This window comes from Dermacentor andersoni, chromosome 4 (assembly GCF_023375885.2).
Source record: "Dermacentor andersoni chromosome 4, qqDerAnde1_hic_scaffold, whole genome shotgun sequence".
In the NCBI taxonomy this organism is placed as follows: Eukaryota; Metazoa; Arthropoda; class Arachnida; order Ixodida; family Ixodidae; genus Dermacentor; species Dermacentor andersoni.
The window spans coordinates 7,323,274-7,343,153 of record NC_092817.1 but is presented as its reverse complement, the minus strand read 5'-3'; the positions used below and the strand labels follow the sequence as shown (position 1 = coordinate 7,343,153).

Below are 19,880 nucleotides of genomic sequence, written 5' to 3'. Positions count from 1 at the left end.
GTTAAATGTTACCTTGCATGGGCCATTGTATTTGCGTACGTAATACACAGAACCCACAGCTAGATGTGTTTACTCAAGGCATTTTTGTGCGCCATTGTTTGTAAACTGCAAGAAAGTTGGCACCGTCACCTCACATAGGTGCATCGCATTGTGGCTGAAGTGTTGATTTGCTGGACAGCCGCTTGCATGTTGTCGTCTTGATGCTGCGGTGCTTCAGTGCGGCTGTGCATATGCACGTAATGCGTCACTTGTCCGCATGTACAAACTTGCACAGCATTTAGTTTTCAGAAATAGCAGAAATGTGCTGCATTATACCTTGAATTAAATTTTTCACAGTTTGTGTACAGTTGCCATGTCTAGTAGTAGTGTTTCTTTTGTAGAAGAAACCCAAACAAAGCACACTTTCTGACCGCACCTTTCCCTTCTTACGCTATCCTCCCATGTATGCAAGCTGCCACGAGCAAAGAGTATTATTCACCCATTTCATCAGGGCATTGGCTTTACGCATTCTGTCTCCTCTTTCTATCATACTATCTCCCCACTGGGCTGTTGAAAGTGAGTTCAAAAGTAAGCGCTGCAGCTGCTGTAATGCTTTTGCGAGAGGCTAACGCATAATTACAGCAATCATGAGGGCATTGTGTTGATGGCCAAGGAGTTTCAGAGGGCATTGTGACAACGACCAGAGAGCTCCAGAGAGCCCTGTGGCGACGCCGACAAATCTCTCGCTGGAAAGGGCTCACAGATGCCTCTCCCACGTCCCTACCATGTACATTATACACATTCTCAACCACTCCACGACACAGCATGCAAGACAGCGACAGCAGCAACAGCATCAGTATAAAAGTCGAGGTAGGAGGCAAAGGAAGCTTCACTTTAAAAGTGGCAGGCCTGACTGTAGTTGACATTTATGGAATGCGAAACAATGCCGAGGCCTGCCGAGCTGGTGGGCCCCCAGCGGCCAGAAACACATATTGTCATTTTTAAGGCTTCTGCAAGCTTACATTTGGGCTCCTTGAATTCAGTGTGGCTCAGCAACTTCATCAGGAGGGGCATTTTGGCAGGAAGTTTTGATGTGCCCACTTGGCAACAATCTTTGCAGCATGAGACACCAACGCATGCCAAGTTGGTGGGGCTTGAGCAGCCCGAGAGACGCACTGTCATTTTCCTATTGCATAGCATAAGACGGTGACGAGAAATAAAAATGAAGTCGAGTTGGTGGGTTTTCTAGTAACATTGCTTGTGGGTGATTGCTGAATACAAGGGTGCCAGAGCGAAACATGACATTTACTTTGCGCCACCTACAGCAAGGACTGGCGGCACATTTGGGTTATCACCTATGGAAGATACGCAGTATGCTTCCAACTGCACTATGCCACACCTACTGTGAAACAGATAGGTGAAGATGCTTATTGCAATAGGGTTGGCAGTGGTAGGTGTGAATGTGATGTTTGACGACTCACGAAGAGATTTGCTAATACCAGAAGAGAAAACTAAGCGTGCGCCAGCATTTTCACGTGACACGATTGGGTGTGTACAGTGGGGAAGCTGCAGTCACAGGAGTGTACTGTTCTCGATCGCATATGCCTCGTGCCATTTCTTGTTCGCATGAAAGATAGCGGCGGGAAAACATCTCATACGATCACATTTTCACGATGTACTGAACATTGGTGCCAAAAGATCATGTTCTCAGAGAATGTATTAACCGGTAAAAAAGAAGCGTAACTGTATTGGGTGATGTGTAGCCTGGGCCTACACATCTTCTTTTCTTTAATGAAGGGGGGGGGGAGGGGGTTCACAATGCGGCTAAACATCATTTCCTAACCCTTATCAATGACCCTGTGATGCCCCCGCACATCAAAAACAGAAACACTAGTCTCTAGAAACACTATCCCGGATCTTACGTTCACATACGAAATCAAGAAATACGAATCTTTGATGAAACTTTAGGCAGCGACCACCACATAGTCCAAACAATTATCCTGCATCACATGACCACAACACAAATCGGAAAAGCAAAGATGTCAGACTGGCACGCTTTCCACTCGGAAGCAACCACTGCCTTGGAAGAAATAGAAACTTGGACGAAGAATATCATGGAATGGGCAGCGAAATACACGAAAATGATCCAGCTCACACACAACATCCCTGCGGTTGACCCCCACTTACTCCTTCTTCAGGAGGCCCGTAGAGGACTCGTGAAACACTGGACACATAACAAATGTAACCGCAAACTCAAGATTCAGATTGCAATGATCATAAAGAAGCAGACTACGCTGAGCAGTTAAGGCAACAAAATTGGCACCAAGTGTGCAATCTCTTGCAAGGGACACTGAGCACTAAATGCACCTGGATGGTGCTCAAAATGCTCGTAGCGAAGAAGGAACACAGAGGAGCTGCTAGGTTGAACGTACAGCACCTTATACAATATCACTAGGGAACACAAAAAGATATACATGAAGCTAAGGAAAAGCTTCTCAGAACTGACCATGACAGAATGGTACACCCACACTTCAATGTATACAAGGGTTGCCCAAATTCTTAACTGAATCACCCTTTCACTACAAGAAAAATCAACATAACCTTGAGCAATCTTACCCACAACACTGCTTCAGGCAAGGGTCAAATCAATAACAAGATCCTTCGAAACCTCAATGGACCAACTTTTGACTCGCTCCTTCAATATCTGACCCCATGTTGGGAAGAAGGACGAGTTCCGCTGGAGTAGAAACATGCCGAAGTAACTTTGATCCCCAAACCTAACAAGCCGTTAGCCATACAGAATCTTCACCCCATATCCCTCACTTTGTGCATGGGAAAACTTCATGAGCTCAATCGCATCACCCCTTCGCTCGAAGACAATGAATACATCACAAACGCCATGTTGAGCTTCCGGTCGCATCTTTCTACCGAAGATGTCTTGCTACAACTTTTAGGCCATTCGAATCGGCGCATTCAAAACTAGTGAAGAGAGCAATTGCAAACCTTTGTCTAACAAATGCGCTCAAAAAATCGTGCATCCACGCAATGGAACAAAGTTTTCGTCGGCAGGTTGACCGGCTTACTAGGGCTGGTTACCCGTCGCACCTTCTTGTGTCCGTTGCGGAAAAAATGAGCAAGAACCTAAAACTCAAGCGTGCCCATGGCGAGCCAGGTAGCGAGAAGCCGAAAGAAAAACGGCGGACCGTGGCCCTGCCATACGTGCACAACGTATCTCACCGCCTGAAAAAGATTGGGCGCAAAGCTGGTGTTAATGTAGTGCTTACTGCCCCGAACAAACTAAAAAGCCTCTGCCGACGCGTCAATGCTGAAGAGCCGACAAACCAGGAAGGGTGCACGACTAATCACCAGAATCGTTTTGTGGAGTGCACGGAAGCCGTTGTGTATTCAATACCTCTGAAATGTGGAAAAAGGTATGTAGGGCAAACTTCTAGATGCACAAATGAGAGACTGAAGGAACACAAACTTAGCGTCGAGCAGGCTAACAGGAATCTTGGCATACATATCAGGGATTGCCCCTCAAAAGATTGCGCCGCAGAATTTAGACGCTATGAAGTGCTGAAGAAACACAATGACCAGCTGGTCCGGGAGATAATTGAGGCGGCCGAGATTACTAGACTTCGTGACCAATGCGTTAGCACGCCGTCCTTGTTACTGACAAAAAAAGAACTTGAGCTTTTGCACGTGCAACCGCTATCTTGAGTGTATAAAAGGAAAAAAAGTGCTTGTTTCACATGATGTGTGATCACGTGACTGCGACACGTGAGGGCAATGTTTATAAGAAGCCGTGTTTCTTTTGGAATAAACGTTGTTGAAAGTCAGCGCTTGTGGTGTCTTCTTGTCTCGTCCCTTGTCTACATTTTGCGCTGTTACTAGCAGGATGGAAAACCAACAAGCCCAAGCTGCTATTCTAGAGACATGTTAAGACTGAATGAACAGCAGATACAAATCTTATCAACTATTGTTCTAATGAAGTCAGGCATAAAGTCCTTGAGGGTGTTTGCTCTGAGAGTCCTTGGAGAGCAACTGCAGTATTGCAGTCAAGACCTGCATGGCATAATTTTCCTATTTTACATACTGAGCTAGTGCATAATTGAGGCAAGCTCGCGCTACCAGTGAACACATACCAGGTATGGAGCACAGGTCCACAAGAAACCAAACACCGAGTCAAGCAGTGAGAACTTTCTCAGGTAGGACACCTCTTGAAGCCTTGTATGCTGTACTCGCTCCATGAAAGGTACCTCCCAACCACTCAATTTTAGCACCTGGAATAAAAAAACTTGCACTCACTTTCTCAAAGCACTGAAGAAACAGCAGTAGTACAACAGAACATACCGTAAAATTTCAAGCAAGCGTCCCCCCCCCCCCCCCCCCCCCTCTAGCAAGCCAAAATTACTGGCAAAGTGTGGGTAGAATGTACTAGATTGGGAGAGTGGGTCCAACGAGGGCTCTGCACTGAGGCATTTTTTACTGAAAATCCAGACAGCACCACCGTCACTTTCTCCTGAACATCATGGCCACGCGCCCCGGAGGCGTCAGCCAGCAGCGTCGGAGTGCGCCGAACAGAAGCACAGCCATGCTCGAACAGAATGTTGGAGTTGCATTCGAACGTGACTGCAATCAGATTGATTGCATTTGTAGCTTTTGTTTTTTAAACCTGTCATGAGGGAACGAAATTCAGAACTCATATTGCGGAGAAATGGGTGTCATGTACAGGAATGGGATGCGGTACAGGAATAAATGAACTGTGTGGCTTTAATAGGTGCTAAATAAATATGGGTAAACCTTCGTTTTCTGCTTTTCTCAAGACAATATATTCAATGCTCACAAAATTTCTCCGCAGCCCTAATAACGGCAGCAATTTGACATTTAGGGGAGAATGTAGGCCACATTATTCGTTAGGTGCAGCAAATTTCTTTTGTAGGTTAATTGTGTTTTGAAAATATTTATGGAATAGCTGTTGTTTTCCCCCTTATTTTTATGCATCATACGCCTGAGACGTAGTTGAGGTTCCAGGTCCCCTGGGTGAATAAAGCAAAACACATTATTTATATTTGCTTGAATTAGGATGCATGTTATAGGTTGTCTATGTCTTCGAGCTCACGTAGGTTTAAATCGTCACGTGCCTCCAATGTCAAAGGGGGCATTCTCTTTGATGACCGGCATTCATCTGTTGCTTGTGAGGCCTTTCTCTTTCACGTAGGCTGCTCACATGTGAGCTGCTTCTAGAGATACTCCGGAAGATGTGGCCAGATTGTGGGTACCATATCAGACCGAAGCGCAGGCTTTCTATGCTATGTAGATACTTACTGGCCTTCATTGATATGTACATAATGTCTCAGTATGTACTTTGCCTCAAAGTGCAGCTCACAAATGGAGTCAGTGGCTTCTAAAGGGCCGATCGATGCGGTGAAGATTGTGCTCCCGCACCCGGCACCTTTATTCATCTTTAGGGACTCTGAAGAGTGAGTGCTTGGACTGACGTTTCCATCTACTGCACACGGTTTTGCAACCCACAACACAACAGTAGTTGTTTCACTGAGGTGTGCCTCGTCCTCTCATTCTTCGAACACTCTGCCAAGTTGCAGAGTTACCAGACAAACTAGACATATGCCAGGGCCGTCTACGCAAGTATATATCATGCAGACGGCATCGTTTGATGGGAGCGACAAACTTCAATTCATGGCAAAGCAGTAATTCTATGATATTCTTTTTTTTCCGCATATTGGGTACAAAAAATAAACTTCAGAGAAAATTACGAAAAGAATGCATGCACGATGGTGTGTCAAGCAGACGACAGCTTGGCACTGCCGTAACCGCCGCCGGTACATGTGCTTCTGCCGGGTCGCCGACGCACCGGATTGGCCAGAACTTAGGGAGAAGGCGATGGCAGCGCCGCCGCAAATTTCAGCATTTATTGCTTCACTCTCGCCACTTGCCGTGGCCTTTGTTGAAGCCAGTCCCCCATTCTAGTATGCTCTAGTGTGTTGTGCGTGTGTGTGTGTGTGGAGGGGGGGGAGGGGGGTGCTATCCTAGATCGTCACCAAAATTCAAGATGGCGACGACAAAATTTTCCCGCAAGAAAATAATGTAGTGGGCATGGATTTAAAATTTTGTGTAACATCAACTTCATCAAGCCAAAGATTGTTAGTGCGGTTCATCACTCTCAAAACAAGTCGAGCTCAGCTGCAGCGCATGGCTACCGACAATGGACAACGAACCGCGGCTTGGCCATGCTCACATCGAAGCTGGTGGCGCCACAAATATCAGCGTAAAGCGAACACAATGGTAATAAAACAGTGCTGCTTGGGAGTGTCGGCAGTTTGTTCAGAAGTGCCGTTTGCTAGATTTGAAGTGACCCGGAAAAGGCCTGGCGGCGATATCGGTGGCAAGCGATCAGCGGCAGTGGGTGATGGCGTGACCACTCCTCTTTTGCCGAGTGCCCACGTCGCTGTGCCGCAGGGAGATCGTCTGTACTGTGACAGGCAAATCTCGCTTTCTGCCAGCAAGACCGCTGCCTGCTGACGCCACAGAAACTTCTTCTCATGAACTGGGGCCACATTCTGGACCACGGTGGAAGAACATTTAGGTGAGTGAATGACATCGGCAACCGTACCGCACCAACGCACTGTTTTCAAAGCGCGCCACCGGTGGCACTCCAAACTGAGGCCCTCAGTGCTCCGGCGGCGCCTGAAAGTAGACGGCGGATGCACGATTTGCCGCAGTGGCTCCTGTGGCGATATTAGCTGACAACTTCAGCCGCCAGTCCGAAGTACATCAAAGATGTGTTCACTGACGGCTCTTATATGTCCACATTAAAGAACGCCGGGCTAGGCAAAATAACTGTGTATTGTTGCTGGTTCAACCTGTGTTAAAAAGCAGCACTTAAAAGTCCAGATCAAAATTTTACAGGATGCATGTTTTCAGAAAAATGTTTATTGTAGCTCAACAATTAAACCGTGTTAGTTGCATGGTATTGCTACAAGCCGATAGAGCATGCCAAACCCCTCATTCCCTGATAACATTCCAGGCAAGTGGACTATGCAGCAAATAAATTCCTTTCTGAACACTCGCATCCCTCAATATTTTGAACGTAATAGTATATAGTTACAGTGGGCGCTTTGGTTTTATTTACATTGCATCTGAAATACTGTTACGACGAATCACAGAAAAGGCTTTATATGTTTCGTGTAAGTCTTAAAGAGGAACAATCAAAAGCGTGCATAGCACGAGGTCAAGGCGATTTACCGACGAGGCTGGGCCAGTTTCAACGAAGCAATTCCACGGTCCTTTAACTCTTCTATGTCCACCTAATGGAACCTACTGACGAGCATGTTTTCAAGCAGTGTAATTACCCCAAGAAGCAATGGTAGAGAAATTCGTGCACCAGGTGCTTCATGTAACCACCAAGAAGGTATGTACAGTCTCGGCCAAAACATCTTCATGAGACTATTTATCATGTTCACAAATAAGTAAAACAAGGCTGCATTTATTTATTTCACCACATACCATCAAAATACTCAGAACAATACAATTCAAAGTGATGTGTCTTGCTCACTGAAGTAGAAAGAAAACACTGGCACAAGTTTCTAGCTTACGACAAATACATACAATGTTGAAATTGTCCACCGCTGATTTCAGATGCATGGGCTCAAACAAGCTTAGCCATCTTGCGCAAATCTTGTCTTTTCTTTTCCTTCTTAGCCTTTAACTGCCGGCAGTAGTGATGCATGCGCATACAAACATAGTAGTGCAGTAACTTGGCTGATATATTTTTGTGGAGATTGCAGGAGAATGTAAATTCAAAATTGACCAGCACAGCATCTCTAATCTTGTCATACACATCCCTCTGGTCTGCATACATTGCAAACTCTTGTTCAGTGTGCCTAAAGAGCTAGAAAAAGTGTGCATTTGGATGCGTTAGTCTTTCTGTCCTTTAAGTGCTTCTTTGCAAACAATACATGATGTTTGTTTGATTGATTAGCTTCCTTGTTACGAATCCGGAGACATAATAGATAAAGCAGTCAACAACAGTTGCATTACAGTAATCGTGCTCGAATACTTCTTCACACTCCCAGTTTCCTTCGCTGATCAGACCATCGAGCTTATGTCTCAGCTGTTCCAGTTTTTTTTTTTGGCCGTTCAGCAGCTGAAGCCTCTAAGGTCAGCCAAAGTCACAAAAGCAGATTGGCTGCTTTCAGCAGCTGTGCAGTTCCCAAACTGTAGTGGCTTCAGTATTGTGGGGATGCGTGACTCGCGCGTCCCCTGATATGTTGTTTTCCCACATAGCTCCCGTCTCCTGTAATCCGGCTTCGCTGCAGGCCTGGTGGCCAATCCAAGCTTCTGCGAGACCGTCTCGCGATGCCTACCCCAGAATGAACGAACACAATCGTTCGAACGTGCGACCATACGTGCGACCGTACGCATGACCGTACGCGTGAACGACCAGGTGTTAGTGTCCAGCATGGGGCGAACATATTCGCTGGTTATCTGGTCGCAATGAGTCGGACTTTCGTGATTTGTCGCACGCTCATCGGCATGTTTTGTGGATAGCAACTCGGCTAGCAGGCATTAGTCTATGAAAGGTGCAATAAATGCCCTTGTGATTGTTTGCACTCCTGTGTGGTCCCAAGAGCACAGGTCAGAAGCCCCGCAGTATTGAATACAGTGAAAGCATTCGATAAAGCTGCAAAAATGTTGGAAATGTAGGGTGTTCATTCTGGTCTCCTGCTTGCCTTATTATCCCAAGAAAGCATTCCAAAGGGTCTTGATTCATCTTAGAGGAGAGAACATATTTGAAATTGCATTCTGTCAAGAGGTAAGCTGACAGCTCTCGCACTGACTTCAATGTCACTCGCACTCCCTCTGCAGTTCACTGGGTGAGGAAAAAGTCTTTGGGAATGTTGCCATCAACAACTCCTTGTTCCCACTTGTCGAGCCATCTGGAGGCATTCTCCATTACTACGAAGTCCTTGCATCCAACAGTGAGGCCTTCTCCTGGGATGCGCCAGTTAAGGGCATCAAATAGGTTATTAAGAGAAAGTGTAAACTCGATAGTTGGGTCTGCATTATAAGGCCGAGCTGCACCTCTGTGTGCATAAAACTGTATGCCTTTCGCAACAGAATTGCTGAAAATTTTAGTGGCGAGTTTTACTGCCAATTCGACGGGTTAACATGGTTGTATGTCAACTTTGGGTATACTCTGAGCTCACCAGCATGCTTTGAGTCAGCCACATACAGAGCATCATAGCAGGACCATTTTATGAATTGTCCTTGTCTTTTCAGAATTTTCTTCTCATAAAGATGATTTCGAATGCATTTAAAAAGATAAGGAACATCTGACAAGACATACACTTTCCTAGATGCATCGAGTGGATGCTGAAATGCATTTGCAACACTTCCCAATGCACCACTAAACCCGAGCTGCTTCCACATAGTGCGATTAGTTGAAGCACTGTCGCACACAACACCATCAACAGAAACACCAGCATGCTCTAAGTGCACAATGCATTGAAGGAGTAGTTGCACAAGAAGAGTGCCTTTTGATGGTTTATTTGAAGCAAGAACAGCTACCGGCTGTAAGGAGCTCTCCACAAATGGCAAAAAAGCAAAGACGAGACCACGGTCAGCCAGCTCATTGCACTGGACATCCTGCTCTCTATGATCAACAAGACCAGCATAGGCCACAGTTTGACAGTCATCTCTTTATCACTCTTCTGACGTGTTTCTCATCGAGAATGAGCATTCCTCTTTTTTGAAATGGTGTCTTTTTGGAGATTTCAAAAAGTCTTCATCAAAGCCACATTTGAGGCCAACCATATTAATGTGTACTTCCTTACTGTGGATACACAAGGAGGGGGTAATTTGTTATTGCCTCGCAAGAAGGAATATGTAGCAGGGCTTCGTATATATAGAAGCAGGCATAATGGAAGCCAGTCATCTGTGTATCATGTTTTTTTTTTTTTCGTTGTGCACTTAGCAGCAGCAATACATTCTTTCAAAAGATGTAGCTGTGCTGGTGACACATCAAGAGCTTGCAACTTTTCTGTGACATCATCTTGTAGCTTTGTAATTTCCTTCTTGCTTTTCTCAAGCTGTTCTGTCAGAAGCTTGTTGCACTACAAGAGTATCGCTCGTAAGCATTGTAGGGCAGCTCTGGAAAGGCACAAGGCATGAAGCCATTGCTGTTGGGCAGGTAATGCAGCTTTGTGCAGTGCTCACTCTTATGCATTTCAAATGGCACTTTTTCTTTAGATCTCATAGCTTGTCGGGCAGCACCTGTCCTCACAGTGTCTGAGAGAGTACTGCATGGCCGACATAGGCTGCCTCCAGATGTCACCAATGGGAACTTATTGTGCCTCCACTTTCCTTGGCAGTCAACAAAGGCACACTCTGGAAGCATGGTGGGAAAACTTTGAAATGAGGTCCTCCACAACGAACGCTTAAGTTACTTACAACAGTTAACATTGTGTCTACTTCGGTAACTGAATTGGTAAATTAACTGATCCTAACAGAACCAAATTCCATTGGCTTACCCAAAACATATACTTAAACAGACATGTTGCTTGCTATGTGCAGTGACTTTTTCGTAAACACGACAGTGGAGCCATCACTGTGCTGAATGCAAGCACCGTTGAATAGAACGTCCTTGATTCCCTTGGCGTTGATTCAGTGAGTGGCCCACAATAATCCAGGAAGGCACATGTTTGCAGCAAGTTTGAATAATATTTCAAACACCGTCTCGTTTGGGTCTGTGACGCAGTTCTCTGCTTCATAGTCACCTTCGTCGACAACGCTAGTTGCACTATGATCAACCAGTGGTGCTCCATCAGACTGCACTGATTCAACAGCGGAAGGGCTGCTAGGCTACACAACAGAGCTGCAGGAAGCAACAAAGCGAGACCGTCACCTTAGTGCTTGCAAGGACTCTTTACTTTCTTCAATAGGTACTTCGGTGCCCCTTCAAAAATTGTAGGCACTGCACTTTTCACAAGGCCCGCCCTTCTCATACAAGATAAGAGCACACTGCCATTGATTTCTGCAGACCAAGTCTTCAAAATTAAATGTGGCATAAAATGTCTCCCCACTTCAAGCCTCGCTTCATCGTCCAGCGGCTTGAAAAGGGAATACTTCTTCTCACATGACATAGCCACTGTTGCAGAAGGGCACAAAGCAATTTCCCCTTGCACAGCCACATAAAGGTGACCAGATTGTTAACACACAAAGCAAATATGATCGTCATTTACGTGAAGCCAGGTGCGAGAAGCCAGCACCAGTGGGAAGCAAAACGAGAACTAGACTCGCGTGCCCTTTCTCATTGCGCCGAGTTACTAAAACAGCACCCGCATCTCCACACTGTACTGACAGCGCACTGTTCTCTCACCTAGACTATCTTCCACCGTGTTCTGGACATTCCGCCATTTTCTTTGAGGCGCGACATGTACAAAATGGCACTGGAGGCGCTGTCTTGCTTTCGTAACATGATACAAAGTTGACATTGTGCTTAAGAAACTGAAACGAAGGCACTGAACCAAACGTTCTTGATAAAGCTAAACAATTTTCCTCCTCAGTAAAAATGAAGCAGCTAGCTCAAAGCACACGATTATTCCGTCTAAAGTGCTTCTTGCTTCCGTCGTCTGCTGCGTACAAACCATTCTTTGCTTCATTGTCCCCGGGGAAATGGAATGAGTCATCGCAAGTTGGCGCCAACACACTTGTTTTCTACCTTGAGACAACATACATGACCTACCAGTGTAGATGAGTGCACATTCTAGGTCGCATTATCGCTATCTTGTGAAACACAAGTGTCTCAGCCCGACCTAGCTGGCTGAGAAACAGCCGAGTATCACCGATAACGTTGCGCTTACCAGAGGTATCCGCTTCTATCTCTTGTTCGCTTTGCTGGTTACTTGCCCCGCGTGAGGAAGCTTCAAGGCACCACCTTACATATATTCCATTTTATAATTTAAGAAGCTGCCATTGTCATAACTTCTGATTGTATGAAAAGGCATTAATCTTGATTACAATACAAATGCAGCAGTGAAAAGTGGACAACATAGCAGAAAGTTTGTTATGTTCAGCCAATATTATTTCATTAAATGCATTCTTCTAAAAAAATGATGGTCCAAAACACAAATGCCAACATCACACATGAGCGATGCAAATACCATGAGCATGTGTAATGAACAAAAGATTTTCATGGTGCCAAACGACGGCGAAAATGTGGTGATACGCATTTCTCTCGGCCGCCATTGCATGTGGCTGCTCATTAGCATAATTCGTGCGGCTCATCGCACCACAAATTATGGCAGAAAATTTGTGCAATGGCGGCCCAGTGCAACGTCACGCAATGTCAAATTGACACTTACGAAACAGCCCTTTCTGTGATGCTCCCCGCGGAATATTCCTTCAGCCAATCACCAAGTTGACATGGCGCCTATCTTGGATCGCCACCACATATGTGTTTGCAAAATTGCAAATGCATTGCACTGACTTCTGTATGCTACGACTCACTTTCTTTTTGAAGCGCTAACGATGGAATATAGCTGCCAAGGGTCAGAAAAATGTATTAGTTGGTAAAATTTGCAGCTCCACGTCACATTTCGTTATCTTGATATTCTCACAGTCGGTAATGTGGGAAGAAGAGGATGCTGATGGTGGTCTTGGAGACAACGAAGAAGAGTTTAGTATTATCGCTGCTCTATGCTTGGTGGCTCAGCCATTAAAAGCCATCTGTGAATAGACGCATGTGTCTTCCTTCCCGTAACATAATTGGTGGAGGTGCTGGGTAATCGCTTGCGCAAGACGGAGCTCCGCAGCGGACGTAACCTGGCCGCCATGTCATCCGAAGGAGAGAGTTCAACCACGGCCCCGTCGTCGCCACCGATGGTCATCCTGGCCCAGCCTCGCGACCCTAGCATGTTTTCCGGGACTTACAACATTGACGTCGATGACTGGTTACAGAATTAGCACACAACAGCTGGGATAACACGCTTATGCTGGCTAATGTAATATTCTACCTCAAGAAAACAGCACGGGTCCGGTTCGAAACCCACAAAGAAGAGATTACGAGTTGGGACCAGTGCAAATAGAAGCTTAGAGATTTGTTCGGCAAGCCTGTCGGCCGCCAACGTGCTGCGAAGAAGGACACATACGCCACGTAAGACTGAATCTTACGTGGTGTATATCCAGGACGTCCTCGCTCTTTGCCGCAAAGTGGATAACAATATTGTCACGTGGTAGTAACGGTGAAGAAAGCAGCCAAACTAGTAAAGACGAAACTAGCATTTTATTGGGCAAACTTGTGCCCTCAAAAACAGGCTACACTAAATGAATGGCGACAGCGGCGAACACGGTCGGCGATCGTCGCAAATCTGATGAGCGGGTCAAGCGCGTCGGCTTTTATACATCAGTCGTCGAATGTTCCAGAGTAATCACTGGGACCCGCGTGCCTTCCACAATGTTCTACATTATTCGCGTTGCCCACACATGCAATCAGATTACACAAGGTTCAGTCACAGACAGAGTATGGAACCATCGATAACATTCCAGAAACTTCCGATACATGCAGGCACGTCCTGCGCTCTGCGATAATATTTGTTAGGCGGCAAAACGTGGTCGCCCGATAAAGATAAGTACACGTGCCATTACCCCCCTCTTAAATAGCATCGGCCCAATGCTGCAAACAAACGAAAGTAATAAACAAAAGCACTCGTAGGAAAGAAAACAACAAAATAAGGAAGTTCGTCAGCCTCCGTAAAAGGGTTTTAGACGCACCACGTGGACCACTTCAGATCGTGCGCGACGCCGCTGTGAATGCGAAATGCCGTCTGGCACGATCTCATAGTCCATAGCGCCAATACGTCGGATGACCTTGTAGGGTCCGAAATAGCGTCGGAGTAGTTTCTCACTGAGTCCTCGTCGGCGTATCGGGGTCCACACCCAAACATGGTCGCCGGGCTGGTACTCGATGAAGCGTCGTCGGAGGTTGTAGTGTCGGCTGTCGGTCCTCTGCTCGTTCTTGATTCGCAGGCGGGCGAGCTGTCGGGCTTCTTCGGCGCGCTGGAGATAGGTAGCGAAGTCAAGATTTTTTTCGTTAATGACGTGCGACAGCATGGCCTCGAGCGTCGTCGTCGGGTTCCTGCTGTACACCAGCTTAGATGGCGTGATCTGTGTTGTTTCTTGCACCGCCGTGTTGTAAGCGAATGTTACATACGGCAGGACCGCATCCCATGTCTTGTGCTCGACGTCGACGTACATTGCTAGCATGTCGACAAGAGTCTTGTTCAGGTGTTCCGTGAGACCATTTGTCTGCGGATGGTAGGCAGTTGTCCTCCTGTGGCTTGTCTGGCTGTAGTGCAGAATGGCTTGCAATGAGCTCTGCTGTAAAAGCCCTTCCTCTGTCGGTGATGAGGACTTCTGGAGCACCATGCCGCAGCACGATGCTTTCGACGAAAATTTCACCGCTTCGGCTGCGCTGCCTTTCGGTAGAGCTTTAGTTTCAGCGAAGCGGGTAAGATAGTCCGTCACCACGACGATCCACTTATTTCCGGAAGCTGATGTCGGAAACGGTCCCAACAAGTCCATCCTGATCTGCTGAAAAGGTCGGTAAGGAGGCTTGATCGGCTGTAGTAATCCCGCTGGCCTTGTCGGTGGTGTCTTGCGTCGCTGACAGTCTCGGCATGTCTCGACGTAACGGGCGACATCAGCAGTTAGGTGCGGCCAGTAATACCTTTCTTGTATCCTCGATAGCGTCCGGGAGAAACCGAGGTGCCCAGCGTTCGGATCGTCATGTAGGGCGTGCAGTACTTCTGGACGCAGCGCCGACGGAAGAACAAGAAGGTAGTTGGCGCGGACTGGTGAGAAGTTCTTCTTCACGAGTAGGTTGTTTTGAAGCGTGAACGAAGACAATCCACACTTAAATGCCCTAGGGACAACGTTGGTGTGCCCTTCCAAATACTCGACTATGGCTTTTAGCTCCAGGTCCCCTCGTTGTTGTTCGGCGAAGTCTTCCGTGCTTATTATTCCAAGGAAGGCGTCGTCATCCTCGTCATCTTGCGGCGGCAGGTCAATGGGGGCGCGCGATAGGCAATCGGCATCTGAGTGTTTTCGTCCGGACTTGTATGTTACAGTGATGTCGTATTCTTGTAGTCTGAGGCTCCACCGTGCAAGCCATCCTGAAGGGTCCTGTAATTTAGCTAGCCAACACAACGCGTGATGGTCGCTGACCACTTTGAATGGCCTGCCATATAGGTAAGGGCGAAATTTCGTTGTAGCCCAAACGATGGCGAGGCATTCCTTTTTCGTTGTAGAATAATTGCCTTCCGCTTTTGACAACGACCGGCTAGCATAAGCTATCACGTGTTCATGTCCATCTTTTCTCTGGACTAGGACGGCACTGAGGCCTAGGCTACTGGCGTCAGTGTGTGTTTCGGTATCGGCATGCTCGTCGAAGTGCGCAAGTACGGGCGGCGACTGCATGCGTCGTTTGAGTTCTTGAAATGCGTCGGCCTGCGGCGTTTCCCACTTGAACTGGATGTCACATTTAGTTAGCTGTGTCAGCGGCTCAGTGACGCGTGAAAAGTCCTTGACAAATCGCCTGTAGTAGGCACACATGCCGAGAAATCTACGCACTGCCTTCTTGTCGATGGGCTGCGGGTACTTTGCGATGGCAGCTGTCTTCTGCGGGTCAGGGCGGACTCCAGACTTGCTGATGACGTGGCCTAGGAACAGAAGCTCATCGTAAGCGAAGCGGCACTTTTCTGGCTTCAGAGTGAGCCCTGATGAGTTGATGGCCTCTAGTACTCTTGCAAGCCGCCTAAGGTGATCGTCGAAATTTCCGGCGAAGACAACGACGTCATCCAAGTAAACGAGACAGGTCTGCCACTTCAATCCTGCTAAAACCGTGTCCATCACGCGCTCGAACGTTGCAGGTGCCGAGCACAGTCCAAATGGCATAACCTTGAACTCGTAGAGGCCGTCTGGGGTAATGAAGGTGATCTTCAGGCGATCTTTTTCGTTGACTTCTATTTGCCAATAGCCAGACTTGAGGTCCATCGACGAGAAGTATTTAGCATTGCAGAGCCGATCCAATGCGTCGTCTATCCGTGGGAGGGGGTATACGTCCTTCTTCGCGATCTTGTTCAGACGACGATAATCGACGCAGAAACGTAGGGTTCCGTTCTTTTTCTTTACCAGGACGACAGGTGATGCCCACAGTCTTTTTGACGGCTGGATGATGTCGTCGCGCAGCATTTTGTCTACTTGTTCTCTTATAGCTTCACATTCTCGCGGCGAAACTCGGTACAGGCTCTGGCTAAGTGGTCGAGCGCACTCCTCGGTGATTATGCGATGCTTGGTGACTGGTGTTTGTCAAATCCTTGATGACTTTGTATTGTCGGAGCAGACTTCTGAGCTGCTGTTGCTTAATCACGGGGAGACTTGGATTAATGTCGTCGTCTGGTTCGGGAACCATGGTCGTCGGGGTTGATGCGGCGGAATCCGAGAGGACAAATGCATTACTGGTTTCCAGAATTTCCTCGATGTACGCGATCGTCGTGCCCTTGTTATGTGTTTGAACTCCTGGCTGAAGTTTGTCAGCAACACTTCAGTTTTCCCTCCATGCAGTCGAGCGATCCCTCTTGCGACGCAAATTTCACGGTCGAGCAGTAGACGTTGGTCGCCTTCGATGACACCTTCTACGTCAGTGAGTATTTCGGTGCCGACCGAAATAACAATGCTCGAGCGAGGCGGGATGCTCACTTGATCTTCGAGCACACTCAAGGCGTGGTCACTACGAGACCTCTCCGGCGGTATCGCTTGGTCTTCCGACAGCATTATCGATTTCGACTTCAGGTCGATGATTGCGCCGTGTTGGTTCAGGAAGTCCATGCCGGGAATGACGTCTCGTGAACACTGTTGGAAGATAACGAAAGTGGCAGGGTAAGTCCGGTCGTGAATGGTAATTCTTGCCGTGCACATACCAGTCGGCGTTATGAGGTGTCCTCCAGCGGTCCGAATTTGAGGGCCTTCCCATGTAGTCTTAACTTTCTTCAACTGGGCGGCGATGTGTCCACTCATGACGGAGTAATCAGCCCCTGTGTCCACTAAGGCGGTAACAGCGTGGCCGTCGAGAAGCACGTCGAGGTCAGTGGTTCTTTGTCTGGTGTTGCAGTTAGGTCTCGGCGTCGGATCGCGGCTGTGTCGCGTTGACCTGTGGCTGGTATGGGACGTCATCAGGTCGTCTTTCGTCGTCGTATTCTTTGCTTCCACACTTCGTCGGGACGGCGGCGTGTTGTTATGTCGTCGAGGTAGTTTCTTCGGCGTCATCGTTGGCGGCGGAGGATCTTCGTCAGTTCGACGAACAGCAACCGCACCTCCATCGGTTGCTGCTTTTAGTTTTCTGGATATGGGCTCGCTGATCGGCCCCGGGCTGGGCCACTGTATGGACGGCGCTGCAGCGACAGGTAGCGGCCTGGTGATGGCGAACGGCAGGGTCGTCGAGAGTTCCACTGAGTGGCGGCTAGGTAATCGGCAATGCCACGTGGGCGCTCCCCAAGCTGTGGATGCAGCGCGTTGACGGCGAACCCTCTCAGTCCCAAGTCGCGGTAAGGGTATCGGCGGTACACATGGCCGGCTTCTCCGCAGTGATAGCAGAGCGGGCGGTGGTCGGAAGCTTGCCAAATGTCCGTCTTCCTCGCGTAGGTGCGCTGGGCGATGGGTGGGCGTGCTGGCGGCGGCAGCAGCGGACGACGGAATTGCGGCATTACAGGGCCCTGGTGCGGTCGTGGAGGGGGGCCTTGACGGTGTGCGACGGCGGCGTAGGTCATCGCTTTTGGCTGGGGCTGCGGTAATTGAGGTTGCACCTCAGGAACCCCAAGCGATCGCTGAACCTCATCTTTCACTATGTCGGCGAAAGAGGCCACTTGAGGCTGCGACGAAGGCAGGACCTTGCGCAGTTCTTCGCGCACAATGGCCCTGATGGTCTCTTGAAGGTCGTCTGAACCCAGTTCTTGGATGGCGTACTGCGGCGTGAGCCACTGGCAGTTATATTGCCGGGTGCGCATCTCCAGAGTTTTCTCGATCGTCGACGCCTCTGCAGAAAACTCAGCTACAGTCTTCGGTGGGTTACGAATAAGTCCGGCGAAAAGTTCTTGCTTGAAGCCCCGCATCAGAAAGCGGACTTTTTTCTCCTCCGACATTTCCGAGTCGGCGTGCCGGAAAAGACGGGCCATCTCCTCCGTGAAGATCGCGATCGTCTCATTTCGCAGCTGTACTCTGGTTTCTAGTAGAGCTTGAGCTCGCTCCTTTCGCACGACGCTTGTAAATGTTTGCAAGAAGCCGCTTCGGAACAGGTCCCACGTCGTTAAGGTGGCTTCTCGATTCTCGAACCAGGTCCTGGCGGCGTTTCCCAATGTGAAATACACATGTCGCAGCTTGTCGTCGCTGTCCCAACTGTTAAACGTAGCGACCCTCTCATACGTCTCCGGCCAGCTTTCCGGGTCCTCAAATGTGGAACCGCGGAACGTCGGTGGCTCCCTGGGCTGCTGCAGAATTATTCGGGCCGCTGAGGCTGCCACTGGGGCTGTCTTCTTGGTTGTCTCTAGACAATCTTCTCGGATGATCTTCTTGGTCATCTCTGGTAGAATTCCGTGTTCCGGGGGCAGCTGCTGTAGCCGGCGGCTTGCTCGATGTTCCGGGACGACGTTGGTGTTGTCTTTGCGGTCCGGGCTTGAATTACGGCTCGTCGGGGGCGTCCGGTACATGAACGTAAAGCACCTCCACCAGATGTGACATGGTAGTGACGGTGAACAAAGCAGCCAAACTAGTAAAGACGAAACTAGCGTTTTATTGGGCGAACTTGTGCCCTAAAAAACAGGCTACACTCAAAGAATGGCGACAGCGGCGAACACAGTCGGCGATAATCTGATCAGCGGGTCAAGCGCGTCGGCTTTTATAGATCAGTCGTCGAATGTTCCAGATTAACCACTGGGACCCGCGTGTCTTCCACAAAGTTCTACACTATTCGCGTCGCGCATACATGCAATCAGATTACACAAGTTGCGGTGAAAGAGAGTGGACGGAACCATCGATAACATTCCAGAAACTTCTTTTACATGCAGGCGCGTCCTGCGCTCTGCGATAACATTTGTTAGGCGGCGAAACGTCGTCACCCGATAAAGATTAGTACACGTGCCAATATGGCAGAGGCAGACAAGGTCAGCCACGTTTTAAAAGGCATCGCGGACGACGCGTTTAACCTGCTTGTTTACAAGAACATAACAACGGTCAATGAGATCATTAACGAATGTCGCCGCTTTGAAGACGCGAAGAGTCGCTGCATAGTTCAACAGTTTACGTGTCTACTTAATACCGCAGCTTCATCGACGTGCGAAGCCATATGTCCACCGTGTGGGCCCACCTCCTGCGAGAATGTCGTACGTATCGTTTGGCGAGAAATCGAAACAGCGTCTCCTGCCACGCCAGTGATGCAGTGCTTTGACGAATCCCGGCCGCTTGTGTCACTGATTCAGTCAGTCATTCGACAAGAACTTGCCAATGTGAGTCTTCTATTCATCTGCTCCGCCAGCCATCCTAACTTTGCTTCGTCTGCTACCCCTGTCCCTGTTAACTAGAGCCAATATGCTCCATATCCGAGCTACCACAACCCGGCCGAATGGCGCACACATGACGATAGGCCCATCTGCTTTTACTGTGGACGTGTGGGCCACATTCCTCGCCACTGTCGAAATTCCTGGCCAGCCCACTCTCGACCAAGCTTTCCCGCCTACCGCCGCTCCCAACCGAATCCTGGCCCGCCATCACTCTCCACCGAGCTTGAAGACACACTTGACAATGCTCGAGCCACCGCGACCAGCCGCTCG

The 19,880-nt window shown here is 48.4% G+C and overlaps 1 protein-coding gene across 2 annotated transcripts in view; it reads right to left on the bottom strand.

Moving 5' to 3' along the window:
* LOC126535912 (multidrug resistance-associated protein 1-like) overlaps window positions 1-19,880 on the bottom strand; it is a 335,731-nt gene that overhangs the window by 174,694 nt on the left and 141,157 nt on the right. For both annotated transcript variants that reach the window (XM_050182763.3, XM_055073342.2), the window contains one exon: window positions 4,125-4,262. In XM_050182763.3, the coding sequence (XP_050038720.1) occupies window positions 4,125-4,262 (138 nt within the window). The remainder of the gene's footprint in view (window positions 1-4,124; window positions 4,263-19,880) is intronic.